This window comes from Geotrypetes seraphini, chromosome 2 (assembly GCF_902459505.1).
Source record: "Geotrypetes seraphini chromosome 2, aGeoSer1.1, whole genome shotgun sequence".
NCBI classification, from domain to species: domain Eukaryota; kingdom Metazoa; phylum Chordata; class Amphibia; order Gymnophiona; family Dermophiidae; genus Geotrypetes; species Geotrypetes seraphini.
This window is the reverse complement of record NC_047085.1, coordinates 139,505,123-139,520,022: the sequence shown is the minus strand read 5'-3', so window position 1 is coordinate 139,520,022 and position 14,900 is coordinate 139,505,123. Positions and strand designations below refer to the sequence as shown.

Below are 14,900 nucleotides of genomic sequence, written 5' to 3'. Positions count from 1 at the left end.
GATCATATAATAGGGGTTAGGGTGGGTACAATATTATAATAACAGATGATTTATAATTTATTGCAAAAGGGGTCTTTATATATGTTTGTATTAAAATATATATTGTTGGATATTCAAGTGTATATTGAAAATTATATGTATTATATATTTATCACTTGATGTAAGAAATTTAAAATGAATAAAGAACTTTAAAAAAAAAAAGAATTTCCTTTCTGTACGAGTTAAACTTGATTATATTGAAAATTCAATAAATATATATAAACATAACTCACAAACCCAGGGGAACCAAATAATCAACTCTCCAAACACACCCGTGTGGAAATTAAGAACCTTCCTATCCCAAAAGATTGCTCCAAGCACATATAACTCACAAACGACTGGGTGTGTTTTAAGGAGAAGGAAAAAGCCGATGATGGCCACCCAGCGTTTCACTGAAGCTGCATCAGGGCATTCCAAGATTCATTCTGCACCTCCTCTCTGTGCTCACCAAACACTTCTGAACAAAGATGATCAACAGATGGTCATTCATGCGTTGTTACATTGTGCATAGACTATTGCAACACAATATTTGCTGATTTACCGCAATATTCCCTTAAGTGATTGCAATCTCTTCAGAACACGTCCATCTGAGTTCTGTGTTATGCTAGTAAGTAGGTCAGACCTTGTTTCCTTCACACTGGCTCTGATATGGGACAGCCTGTTTATTTTTTTAAAGAATTCTGCTATATCCAGCTTAAGTAAGGCCACAGCACACAGTTGTACTGTTTAAGGAAAAATTCCTCTACATTCCTCCTGCCCTTCTTCCCAATCCTGCCCATTCCCATTAAAGTGTTTTGAGGTGGTGGGAGTGCATGGTGAAAGCATTTTTCCCTGGGATAAGCACACTCCACCACAGTACAGACCTTCACTCTCCTCTTCCACTTGCTCACTTCTTCCCTCCACCCTATTCCAAAATAGTCCTCTCTGTTGGTCTCCCACTCTCGTCCCCTAATCTCTTCCATTTTGTCCTCTCTTTCTTGCTCTTCTTCCACTCTCTCACTTTCCTTTTTTCCTACCACACCACCACTGCAGATCTCTATCTTCTCCCAAATACCCAGGTGCCAGTAAGGGTTGAAGACACCTCATTCTTCCGTAAAGGTCTAAATGGGACTGAAGATGCCACCATTTCCTGTTTTTAAGCTGTTACACAGGTACATAAAATTCTCACACTGCATGATGAGTGAGCAAGTAGGTTTTCAAAATCCTGGTCTTGTTTTTCAATCTGACTTTAGAAAGTCTATCTGGGTACCATTCAAACAGTGACCTGTGAACCACACATGCATACTTATTTAAATTAGATTACGTACACGACTGACCATGTAAAATAAAAGGAATACAATTTTTAACCCCAAAAGAAAAACTTTTAAGAAAATAATATTGTCTCCTTAAAATATGTTTTGACAGGTTTCTTCTTATGGAGGATACTTAACTTACCAAATTAAATCCTTTGGCTTGCCAAGCGAGGGTATGACTCGTCTGGAGAAAAGGCCTGATGTGCAGCTAATAGTAAGCATCTCAGTTTTGGTTTGCAAAGGAAGAAAATCCCTCTTTTACTAAAACCTGTTACCAAAATATTTAGCACATGTCATAGTGACATAGCTATGAGTGGACCTAGGCCCACCCAAAATTCTCACGCCCTAGTTATGGCTGGTGGAGATCCTCAAGCCTCACCAGCTGCAAGGGTCCTCTGGTGGTAAAAACTCCTCCCTTTCCCACGTGCTCCAGCCCCCGGCACTGTCCAAGCACTGGCGTCATGCTGTCTCCCCCCTGCCATAGACATAGGTTTGCGCATGCATAAAAACTGAGCATGTGCGGGAAGGATGAGGCAAGGCTAAACAATTCCTCATAGGCATAAAAAACCTCCTTTATTTTGCTTGAAAAGTGCTCTGTGCAATGCAAACCATCAAGGAAAATACTCAAAGGTCCAAATGGCAATAAAAAGTTACTTATCTTTGTCCGGGATTGGCGCACCAACGATGCCCAGTGTTTCACAATTTTCTTGCTGCCTCAGGGTGTAAACCGCCAATCAATCTGCTCCTTAGCGTTTCTCTCTGCATGTGCACTCCCTAAGGAGAAGATTGATTGGCAGTTTACACCCTGAGGCAGCAAGAAAATTGTGAAACACTGTGCATCGTTGGTGCACCGATCCCGGACGAAGATAAGTAACTTTTTATTGCCATTTGGACTTTTGAATATTTTCCTTGATGGTTTGCATTGCACAGAGCACTTTTCAAGCAAAATAAAGGAGGTTTTTTTAATGCCCATGAGGTATCGTTTTAGCCTTGCCTTAAAACCGTTATCAAGGCTGGCTTGTGTGATGTAGTCTGAGGCTTTTTCCTCCTTTCATGTTTGATTGGCTCGAGCATATGCAAACATTCACTGTACTGCCATATAGGAGACACCTGCAGGCATAAAGGTTATTGAGGTGGTAGATAGCTGGGGACAGTAGGTTTTGGGGGAGATTTGGAGGGCTCACCATATAATGTACAAGGGTTATAGTGAGATGTGTACCTGGCACCCTTAATGCAAAGTTCACAGCAGTGCCCCCTAGGGTGCCCCACTGCTCTGCTGACATGTCTGTTTGGCCAGTCCATTAAAAATGCTTGCCCCTCCTACATGCAAATGGCTTGTTTTGAATATTTTTTTGCAATAATGGCAAAAAAAATTAGACATCTAGCTGGACAAAATGTCTAGCAGGGCCATTTAAAAAAATATAGATGTCTTGTGGGTTTGAAACTGGACATTTTCTCCACCCGATTTTTGGACTTTTTCTTAAAACATCCAAAATTGGACTTAGACGTCCTATCGAAAATACCCCTCTATGTAAGCTAAGCAAGTATTTTCAGAATAGCGCTTAGGCAGAAGTTTTGCATTTATGTACATACAGTATTTGTACACATTATAGGTTATTCTAAATGTTAACATGCATATTGCACATGTAAATATTTGCACTTGGTTATTCTTAAACAGGGTCAACAAATGAGAATAGTCTATATGGATGAGAACAACCCCATGCCAGACAGACAGTACAGTGGACGTGTACAATTAATTGAGGTAAGAAGAGCTATGAGAATTTTACTTTACTGTTATAAAAAAAATTGTTTGCAATCTTCCATTGTTATGTAATTGTTCATACACTGCAAGAAAAGCTTCAACATATTCACAGAGATATCTTAGAGAATATATTATACAAATGTAAGCTAAGGCTTGATCAGGTTAAAACATGTTCTTCATCCATACAAGACACTTTAGATCTCGGCTTCCCAAATTTATCCTGGTGACCCCCACAATCAGTTGGGTTTTCAGGCTACCTGCAATGAAGATGCAGTGAGATTAAACATGCATGCAAGTGAAAAAGCCGATGGCAGCTATATGAATTTTGCACAACGGTGGGAAGCAAAATAGTCTCAACCCTGAGGAAGATTGAGGGCTCCTTTTACAAAGCTGCATTAGGGCTTTAACGCGCAGAATAGCACGCGCTATATTGCTGTGCACGCTAGACTTCAATGCCAGCATTGAGCTGGCATTAGTTCTAGCTGCGTAGCGTGCGGTAATATCCTGCGTGCGCTAAAAACGTTAGCGCACCTTAATAAAAGGAGCCCCGAGTGAAACATGATTGTGTCAGCAGAGGCATTTACTAAATCCTAAGATAAGTGATAAAGATATTTATACATATTTATATAAATTAAAAGATAAAAAATAAATTTAAATATATGCATAAGTGATCTGATAAAGATGATGGCTCATGCATATTATGATGCATCATAAGAACATAAGAACATAAGCAGTGCCTCTGCCGGGTCAGACCACAGGTCCATCCTGCCCAGCAGTCCGCTCCCGCGGCGGCCCAAACAGGTCAAGACTTGTCTGAATCATCAGAAGGGGCTCCCTTGTCACCTTGGTTTCCCATTGTAAGTCCTGCCTTCCTATCGAAGTCCTAGCCCTCCGGTCTTGCACATGCACGACCTGGTTGGTTTATACTCATTACCTGGTTAACTTCCTATACTTGTGTTACATCCCAGCTCCTCCCTCAGTATCCCACGATCCCTTTATCCCTCAGGAATCCATCCAATCCCTGTTTGAATCCATGTACCGTACTCTGCCTGATCACTTCCTCCGGTAGCGCATTCCAAGTGTCCACGATCCTTTGGGTGAAAAAAAACTTCCTTGCATTTGTTTTGAACCTGTCTCCCTTCAGTTTCTCAGAATGCCCCCTCGTATTTGCTGTCCCCTTCAGTCTGAAGAATCTGTCCCTATCCACCCTCTCTATGCCCCTCATGATCTTGAAGGTCTCTATCATATCTCCCCTGAGCCTCCTTTTCTCCAGAGAGAAGAGCCACAGCCTATCCAGCCTCTCGGCGTATGAGCAGTGTTCCAGCCCTCTTACCATTTTCGTTGCTCTTCTTTGGACTCTCTCAAGTACCGCCATGTCCTTCTTGAGGTGCGGCGACCAATACTGAACGCAGTATTCTAGATGTGGACGCACCATCGCTCGATACAATGGCATGATGACTTCCCGTGTTCTGGTTGCTATGCCCTTCTTTATGATTCCCAGCATCCTGTTGGCTTTTTTCGAGGCTGCTGCGCACTGTGCAGATGGCTTCAGTGATGCATCCACCAGCACACCCAAGTCTCTCTCGAGTCTGCTGTCTCCCAACAATACCCCCCCCAATTTGTAGCTGAACAACGGGTTCTTTTTCCCTATATGCATGACCTTGCATTTGTCCACGTTGAAGCGCATTTGCCATTTGTTTGCCCAGTCTTCCAGCTTGTCCATCACACTCCTCCCTGGTCCTAACTCTGCCGCACAGTTTGGTATCGTCTGCGAATTTTATAATCTCACACTTTGCCTCCTTTTCCAGGTCATTGATGAATATGTTAAAGAGTAAAGGCCCCAGCACCGATCCCTGTGCCACACTGCTCTTAACTCCCCGCCAGTCAGAATATTGACCCTTTACTCCATACCCGACAACCAGTGCTTGATCCATCTGTGCACATCCCCTCCCACTCCGTGGATCCACGGCTTCTTAAGTAGCCTTTCATGTGGCACCTTGTCGAAAGCCTTTTGAAAGTCGAGGTAAATGATGTCTATGGGCTCCCCATTGTCCACCCAACTGCTTATTCCCTCAAAGAAGTACAGAAGGTTCGTTAGGCACGACCTTCCCTTACAGAATCCGTGCTGGCTTGTTCTCAGTAGGCCATTCCTCTCGATGTGCTCGCAAATGTCGTCCTTGATCATAGCTTCCACCATCTTCCCTATAATTGAAGTCAGGCTCACCGGTCTGTAGTTCCCGGGGTCACCCCTCGATCCCTTCTTGAAGATGGGTGTGACATTTGCCAATTTCCAGTCCTCTGGTACCTCACCAGTTTTCAAGGATAGGTTGCAAACATGTTGGATTGTGCCCGCTATTTCCTGTCTTAGTTCCTTCAGAACCCTTGGGTGGATCCCGTCCGGGCCCGGTGATTTGCCGCATTTTAACCTGTCTATCTGTTTGAGGACATCCTCCCTACTTACCTCTATGTGCTCTAATTTTTCAGCCTGTTCCCCACTCATGAGCTCCTCTGAGTCTGGTATATTAGATGTGTCTTCGCTCGTGAAAACCGACGAGAAGAACGTGTTCAACCTCTCAGCTACCTCTTTTTCCTCCTTAATCACTCCCTTCATGTCCCCATCGTCAAACGGCCCTACCTCCTCTCTCGCTGGTCGCTTCCCCTTAACGTAACTGAAGAATGCCTTGAAGTTTTTCGCATCTCCCTGGCCAGCCCCTCTTCGTATTTCCCCTTTGCTTTTCTAACCTCCCGGTGGCATTCCTTTTGGCATTTCCTGTGGGGTCCTTTTTCCATCTCCGGAAAGATACTTTTTTGTCCTTTATCGCCCTCTTTACTTCTATTGACATCCAAACCGGGTCCTTTGATCGCTTCTTCTTGCAGCCTTTCCTGAAATTGGGGACGTACATTCTCTGTGCTTCCAGCAGGGTGTCCCTGAATAGGGTCCAGGCGCTTCCCACAGTCTCCATCCTAAAGATGTTTCTGAGCTTCCTCCCCACCATTTTCCTCATAGCAACATAGTTCCCTTTCTTGAAGTTCAGCGCAGTTGTTGCGGTCCTCCTAACTATGGGTGTCCCTCTTTCTAATATGAATCTGATCGTGTTGTGATCACTGTTGCCTAGTGGTCCTCCCACTTCTACCCCTCTTGCAGGCCCCCCTAATCCGTTTAGGATGAGGTCAAGAGTAGTACCCCCTCGCGTCGGTTCTTTGACTAGTTGCTCCATGAAGCAGTCCTTCACAACTTCTACAAATCCTGTCTCCCTAGTGCAGTTGGAGTGACCCGTACTCCAGTCAATCCCTGGGTAGTTGAAGTCCCCCATCACTGTTACACTTCCAGTCCTGCACTCCTGCCTCAATTCTGCTTCCAAGTCGTATCCGACTCCCTCTGGCGTACCAGGTGGTCGATAGTACAGCCCCAGTTTTATGCCCGCACCCTTGTTTCCCGGTAATTTGACCCACAGCGATTCCAGCCCCTCTGCCTTCGTTGCCATATCCATCCCGACCGAGTGGATAGAGTCCTTTATATATAGTGCTATGCCTCCCCCCTTTTTGTGGGTCCTGTCCCTCCTATAGAGCTTGTACCCCGGCAGCGCTACATCCCATTGATTTTCCTCTGTCCACCAGGTTTCTACAATTCCAATTATATCCAGGTCCTCCCCCTTGGCCACGACTTCTAGTTCACCCATCTTGGCCGTGAGGCTTCTTGCATTTGCGTATAAGCACCGCAGGTCCCGTCGTTTTTCTTCCACCTCTGCATTTACCTGGGCCACTTGCCCTTGGATTTCTGGCAGTTTTCCCGCTCTCTGTGTTTCTGCTTTGCCCTCAGCCTTTACCCTCTTAGCTTTCAGCTTCCCCACATTCCTGCCACCCCACTTCCCCGCTTTTCCTCTGGGATTTCTAGCCCTACCGGCCCCCTCCTGGGCTATCATCCCTTGCGCCTCTGTTTGATCCCCCTCGCCTTGTGGTACTTCTATATTACCCTCGGCTTTCGCCCTTATGCCACCCAGTCCCCCTGTGTCCCCATGCCCCTTAGTCTTCTCCCAGCAAGCTCCCTTTACCTGATGTTTCCTTCGCTGTCTGATTTGGAGATCTTCCGGTCCCTCTGTTTCCTCCCTGCAGTCAGCCCGTTCAGCATCTGTTCTGGATACTGTTGTCCGAAGCGTCAACATCAGATCAGCTGTCGGCTTTCCCCCTCTCCTCAGTTTAAAGCCCTCTCGATCTCCTTCCTCAAATTGGCTGCCAGTAGTCTGGTTCTCGCTGTGCTCAGGTGCAGGCCATCCCGCCGGTAGAGCTTGCTCTTTCCCCAGAAGGACGTCCAGTTCCTCACAAAGCAGAAGCCCTCCTCCTGGCACCATCTCCTCAACCATGCATTCACAGCTTGGAGGTCTGCATGCCTCTTTGCATCTGCTCTCGGCACAGGCAGGATCTCCGAGAATGCTATCCTCCGTGTTCTCCGCTTCAGCTTTCGTCCCAGGACCCTGAACTGGTCAGTCAGTGCGTCCATGCTGAAGTTCCTCTGGCTCACATCGTTTGTTCCGACGTGGATTATTACCGCAGTCTCCTCTGTCTCTGCTCCGTCCAGGATCCTCTCGATCCTATCAGTGATGTCTCGTGTCTTGGCCCCTGGGAGACAAGTCACTAGCCGGTCCTCCCTTCCTCCAGCTACGTGACTGTCTACCTCTCTCAAGATCGAGTCTCCCACCACAATAGCAGACTTCCCTTTCCTCAGCAACCTCCTCTGCCTCAGGTCCGTGTCCTCGGTGTAGTGTGGTGTCTCTCCCTCGGGGTCCTGGTGCGACGCGGTCTCCTCCTCTTGCGTTGTCCCTCCGCTAGGTCCTTCCCCAGTATCGCCTTGTGGATCCTGGGTCTCATCTACCGACATCCGTCTGTGCTGCTGCTGATCCCGTTCCTCCACCGTCCTATAGGCCTCCTCAATGAATCTCTCGAGGTCCCTCACCTAGTCCACAATGGGGCCTGCTCCGTCTGTGCTCTGGGTAGACCAGCTCGTCTCCTCTGTAGTGCGCAGTTCCTCCAGTCCCTCTAGTTCCTGGACCCTGACCCTCAATCTGCCGACCTCCATCCTCAGGCTTTCCAGTTCCTGACACCGACTGCATATGTACTCCCGCCTTCCCAAAGGGAGGTAGTTGTACATATTGCACTCTGTGCAGTATACCGGAAAGTACCTCTGGGATCCTGGGTCCTCCATCGCTCTTGTGAAGTGCTGGTGTGCTCCTGCTGTGGGTAAGAGAGAGAGAAAGAGAAAAAGGAAAAAGAGAAAAGAAGAGAAAAGTGAATTACTTGGCGTTTCTGGCTCCCTCGCAAAGGCGCTCTCGCTAAGGCGAGCGCCTTTCCGCGCGCCGAACAGCTGGGCGCCGTTGGTTCCCTTCTTCTTAAAGGGGAGCCCGGGCGCCGAAGAAACCTGTGACGCGGTGGGGGTGGGCGGAGCTACCTCTCGCCGCGACCCCGGTTCCTCCTGCCTGCTCTGCCTTCCTCCCCTGGCTACCTCCTCGTGGCTTCCTCCTCCTGCCCTCCGCCGCTGAAAAACAAAGGAAAAAAAGAAAGGACACTGCAACCGCCGAGAGTGAAGAGCCCGCTGAGGATCACATGGATATTTAATTAATATACACGCCCAGCCTTTGGGTGAGCTTAACTGACCCTAGGCGTCTCCCTGCACCCGCGACAAACGCCTACAGTGCAGGTGGCCTGCCTCGGGATTTTTTTTTTTTAACGTGCATCCCAATTGGCTGCCAGACGGCAGTAGAACCTCTACCGACGCCTACAATTTTGATGCCCGTTTATAGAATCAGCCCCTAACTATCTGCCTGCCCATCATGCCCAGATCCCATCCAATCCTGCGTTAAGCAGCTAACATGAGATTTTTACTGTGTGCTGCTGTTTTTAGCACAGGAGACAGTAGCGCAAGTTGCTGTACTGTATTTCATGCAGTAATACCCATATTAGTTGCATTAGATAGCTTAGTAAAAGGGCCCCTAAGCATGAATCCTGCAGGAACAGGGCTATGAACAAAAGTTTATTTTCTGAGGTACAAGTTCTTCCATTAAGTGGGAAGTAACAGTTGACTGAAAATGTTTGTGTTGAACCTTTGCTCTTCAGGGGAACTTTAGGCATGCAGTCAGCAACAACTTGGTGTCTAGAGAGGAATTGATGATAATCCTGTCCAGACTGGAAGGTTTGCGCATCCGAGCCTTGTACTTCACAGAGACCCAGCGGCTCTCCTTGAGTGAGGTGGGGCTGGAGGAAGCCACCAGTTCAACCAGCGGAAATATTGCACATAATGTAGAGATATGCTCATGCCCTCAGGGATATCTCGGTGATTCATGCCAGGTATGAATATTTTCTGTTTTCTCCCATTCTGCTCTTTCATTATGTTGCTATGTGGAATCCAATGTTAGCAACAGGCCTGTGAGTACAGCTGTGAAGTAACTACAATTATGCAATCTGCTAGACAGCCACATTCTGGGGACTTGTTTAAACCAAATTTGGAAGAGAGACAATTTCCGGAAGAAAGCTGTTCATTGACTTTGCTGAATGAAAGTAATTGCATCCTTTCTCCAAAGGATACCTCAGCAAAAGAAATAAATAAACAAACAGCAGCTATCTTTAACCAGCTCTGCTTGGATTCAAATCATAATCTGCATCATTAAAATATATAGGTTTCCCTCCATATTTGCAGGGGTATGGGGAGCAGCCCTCTTACGAATACTATAAATTCGCAAATAACTATCTCCCTCCATTATCATGGGTACTTGGAGCACAGCCCTCGCAAATACCGTAAATTCGCAGGCATAGATTAATTTAAGATACAAGCTCTTTACTGTAGTTTCCAAACATGAGGAAACAAGTATCAGGTGACAGTTTAAAGTTTAATTTATTACAGTATTTACTATTGAAGTTGCCACTGGTCATTTTTCATCAAGTTTTTATAAAAAAGTACTGTAGGTTCTGTAAGGTATAACCAAGTAGCAGTACAATTCAAGTATTAAAGAACTGACCAGGTACACACATAGAAACCCATTAAATCATGGAAAATCCACCAATATACGAGGATTCTTCAAAATGTTTCCGCATGTTCAACTAAAAACATTCTTTTCTCATGGCATTAAGAAGTTAGGATGCTGGGAAAAATGTATCACAAAACAGGGTGATTATGTGGAAAAGTGATGCAATTGCTTTTGAGATATTTAATAAATAGTGTGGAAACTTTTTGAAGATCCCTGGTACAAAATATCAGGACGAAGAAAGAACTAAAATCCACTTCTGTGTTTTTGTTTAAACACAGATTCATATACTGAATTCATAAAACTCTTAATAATGTTGAACATGATACTGTAACATAAGAACATAAGCAATGCCTCCGCTGGGTCAGACCTGAGGTCCATCGCGCCCAGCAGTCCGCTCACGCGGCGGCCCAAGCAGGTCCAGGACCTGTGCAGTAATCCTCTATCTATACCCCTCTATCCCTTTTTCCAGTAGGAAATTGTCCAATCCTTTCTTAAACCCCAGTACCATACTCTTCCCTATTACGTCCTCTGGAAGCGCATTCCAGGTGTCCACCACACGTTGGGTAAACACGTTGGGTAAAAAAGAACTTCCTAGCATTCGTTTTGAATCTGTCCCCTATCAGCTTTTCCGAGTGCCCTCTTGTTCTTTTATTTTTTGAAAGTTTGAAGAATCTGTCCCTCTCTACTCTCTCTATGCCCTTCATGATCTTGTAAGTCTCTATTATATCCCCTCTAAGTCTCCTCTTCTCCAGGGAAAAGAGCCCCAGTTTCTCCAGTCTCTCAGCGTATGACAGGTTTTCCATACTTTTTATCAGACGTATCGCTCTCCTCTGAACCCTCTCAAGTAACGCCATATCCTTCTTAAGGTACGACGACCAATGTTGTACGGAGTACTCCAAATGCGGGCGCACCATCGTCCGATACAACGGCAGGATAACTTCTTTTGTTCTGGCTGTAATACCCTTCTTGATTACACCTAGCATTCTATTCGCTCTCTTAGCGGCCGCTGCGCATTGTGCCGTCCACCATTACCCCCAAGTCCCTTTCCTGGGTACTCTTATTCAATAATATCCCTCCCATCGTATAGTTGTACCTCGGATTTCTGCTTCCCACATGTAATACTTTACATTTCTCAACGTTGAACGCGTACTGATCACTTATTCAGGTGGTGTCTTCACCCTATATATGTTCCACATATAGTGCAGGAGGAGACAAAGAGAATAAGCAAGCACCAGGTGCCTCCTCGGGCAGTGGAAGTGGATCATTGGGATCTTCATCCCCATCATCCTATACGTGTTCCTTATGTGGTGCAGGAGCAGGAGGAGACAAAGGGGGTGCCTTCTCTTGGGTGTCTGAAGTGGAAGAGGTGGATGGGGAGGCAAGGATTCTCGGTATCTTCTGGAAATACATTGTGATTTCAGTCTGGCTCTTCTGCTTCTTTATTTTGTTATATATATTCATATATGTAGGCATTGCTGCTCCTGCTAACTCCTTCAACTTCAAGGCACATACCATGGATGGGTCGATGTCATAAAAATAGTCCATGACAGACTTGAACCTACACAGACCCTCTGTAATATTGTCTAATGTAAACTTGTTTTCTGGCACTTCTTCTTCTCCATCCTCTTCATATGGTATAACTTCTTCTTCAGGAACAATCAGGTCCATTATGTCACCTTCTGTTAATTCGTCAGCTCTTGTGTATATTAAGTCTTGAATTTCCCCCAGATCTCTATCTTGAAAGCCTTCCTCACTGACCTTCTTTGCCAAGTCTACAATGTGTTTCATAATTTCTATGACTGGTTCTGTGGTAATGACAGTGAACTCCTTTATACATTCAGGTCAAAGATTCTTCCAAGCACAAGTTCACTGTCTCTGGCTTGACAGCTTTCATTGCTCTTTCAATGTTATTGATGGCATTGGTGACAGTGAAGTCCTTCCACGTTTTCATGATGTTCTGCACATTGGGGTCTTCTTCCATTGCTGTGATAATCCTCTCCATTGAAAACCATGTGTTGTGCACCTTGAATGTCCTTATTACCCCCTGGTTGAGAGGCTGTTGTGTTGGGAGGGGGGGGGGGCATGTAGACGACCTCAACACCCTCTGTTGAACTTATGTGGTTCTGAGTGTTTGGGGGTATTGTCCAATAACAGCAGCACTTTGAATTCTTTTCCCTTACTGATGAAACCACTCAAGGAAAAGTGTTCTTGTTGTCCTAGCCTTCTTGATGTGCATCCAGTAAACAGGCAGCTGGAACTTATCTTTTCCCTTCAAGGCTCAGAGGTTAGCAGCTTTATAAATCAGTGTAGGCTTTATCATATGGCCTGCTGCGTTTGTGCAAAGCAGCATAGTTAGTCTGTCCCTTGCAGCCTTGAAGCCTGGTGCTCCTTTATCCTCTTTGTAAATGAAAGTCCTCTGTGGTATTCTCTTCCAGAATAGAGTGGTTTATTAGCATTGAATGCCTGCTCAGGTTCATATCCCTTCTCTTCAATAATTTCCTTTAAGATGGAAGGGAACTCTCTAGCTGCCTCTTGGTCGGCAAATGCTGCTTCTTCTGTCACTTTCACATTACGTAGGCCATACCTGTGCCGGAATTTATCAAGAAGGCAAACACAAGCAGAAAATCCCCCAGAACTGCAGTAAAAAATGTCAAACAACAAACAAAAAAAGATGCTGCAGCAATGATGTACAAGATACCAAGTTCTTAATAAAAAGCAAAACTTTAATAGCAATCCTTAAAACACTGAACAGTTTGTATCCAGATATGGTCCAATTATGTGGAAAACCGGGACCCGACACGGACCGTGTTTCGAAAACATACTCCTTCTTCAGGGGTCCTAAAATGGAGTAAAACCTGCATATAAGAGAACCATAAGGATAACAACTGGAAAAAACGCAGTCGAGTGAACAGATAACGAATCAGCGTTGAAATCCCTTAGAGTTGGATCCGCTCCAGGTGGTGATGGTTTTACGGTAGAGTTTTATAAATCATTTCAAATTACCCTTTTACCACATCTATTAAATTTATATCAGGTTCAACTAACTAATGTTTGTATTACAGATACTATGGCAGAATCTATAACTATAGTTTTGCCAAAGCCAAATAAAGATTCTATGTTGGTTTCAAATTACAGGCCTATTTCTTTAATCAATGTAGATGGAAAACTTTTGGCTAAGTTATTGACTTTACGTTTGGCTAAGGCTCTCCCATATATTATTGGTATGCACCAAACGGGGTTCGTTGCTCAGAGACATTCCTCAAATAACACCAGGCTAGCTTTTCAAATGTTTTGGGTTTTTTTTAATTTCTTTATTCTTTTTCAAACTTACATCAAGTGCATAAAAAGAACAACATGAAATACTATCATATAACACTTGAACATCATACATTATATTCTTAATATGTAAATTAATTAAAAACCCTCCCCCCCTCCCATCTTTCTATACAATCATTAAAACTATCATATTCCTTCAAAATTTCAATTTTGCTACATCTTATCTTCCAATTCCCCCACCCCACCCCTCCTATATATATTATCAAAGAAAAATGATGCCTACTCACTACAAAAATCAACCATCGGTCTCCATATCTTTAAAAAAATTTTATAACTTCCTTTCTGTATTGCAATTGTTCTTTCCATCTTGTAAATATGACACAGGGAATTCCACCAAAACATATAATTGAGATTACTATAATTTTTCCAATTGTTAGTAATATGTTGCATAGCAACACCCGTCATTATCATCAAAAGCTTATTGTTATGTGCTGATAATTGACTTTTTTTCCTCATAGACATACCGAACAGAACAGTATCATGATATTTCCACATGATTTTCCAATAAGCAATTTATTTGAGACCAAATTGAATTCCAAAAATTCCTAATGCAGGGGCAATAAAAAATTAGATGATCCAATGTACCCACTTCTAGATTATAGTGCCAGCATCTATTAGATTTAGAGCTATCCAACTTTTGTAAACGAACTGGGGTCCAAAAAGCTCTATGTAATAAAAAGAACTCTTTTCAAATGTTAAACTTAACAAAAGCCTTGGAAGATCCCGCTTTCTCTGTATCCTTGGATGCAGAAAAGGCCTTCGATCGTGTGGAATGGACCTTTATGTACCAAGCAATGGATTGGTTTGGTATTGGTTCGGGATTTATACAGATGATTCAAACTTTGTATAACTCCCCTACTTCTAGACTATTTATTAACAACAATTTTTCAGAACGTTTTGGTCTGTAGAGAGGTGTTAGACAGAGTTGTCCTTTATCTCCTTTGCTTTTTGATATTGTATTAGAACCCTTGTTATTAGCTATTCAACAGGCGAAGGATATACAGGGTATTCCTTACACAGGTCGGGAATACAAGGTGTCCCTCTGGGATGATTCCGGAAAGTACCTCTGGGATCCTGGGTCCTCCATCGCTCTCATAAAGTGCTGGTGTGCTCCTGCTGATTGGAGCCTGTTATTTTGGACAGAATCCAACTGTCGTCACTGCAGGCGCTTCACAAAGGTGCGCCGAACGGCTGAGCGCCGTTGGCGCTGTGCTCTTTTAAATGTTCCCTTTCGGTCAGGGAGGGGGGCGGAGCAGGGCTCCCACGCTGCCTCTCTTCGGGAACAATCTGGATACGCTGTCTCCCGCTGGTGGCCTGAAAGGGGGCCCCGGCTGACTGCTGTGCTCTTTTAGATGTTCCCTTTCGGTCAGGGAGAGGGGCGGAGCAGGGCTCCCATGCTGCCTCTCTTCGGGAACAATCTGGATACGCTGTCTCCCACTGGTGGCCTGAAAGGGG

At 44.7% G+C, this 14,900-nt stretch overlaps 1 protein-coding gene across 1 annotated transcript in view; it reads left to right on the top strand.

Annotated features, from left to right (window-relative positions):
• The window catches only part of LAMA3 (laminin subunit alpha 3), a 509,154-nt gene that overhangs the window by 313,904 nt on the left and 180,350 nt on the right, over positions 1 to 14,900 (top strand). The window contains exons 39-41 of the mRNA XM_033933874.1: positions 1,444 to 1,545; positions 3,010 to 3,093; positions 9,202 to 9,432. Of these exons, the coding sequence (XP_033789765.1) occupies positions 1,444 to 1,545; positions 3,010 to 3,093; positions 9,202 to 9,432 (417 nt within the window). The remainder of the gene's footprint in view (positions 1 to 1,443; positions 1,546 to 3,009; positions 3,094 to 9,201; positions 9,433 to 14,900) is intronic.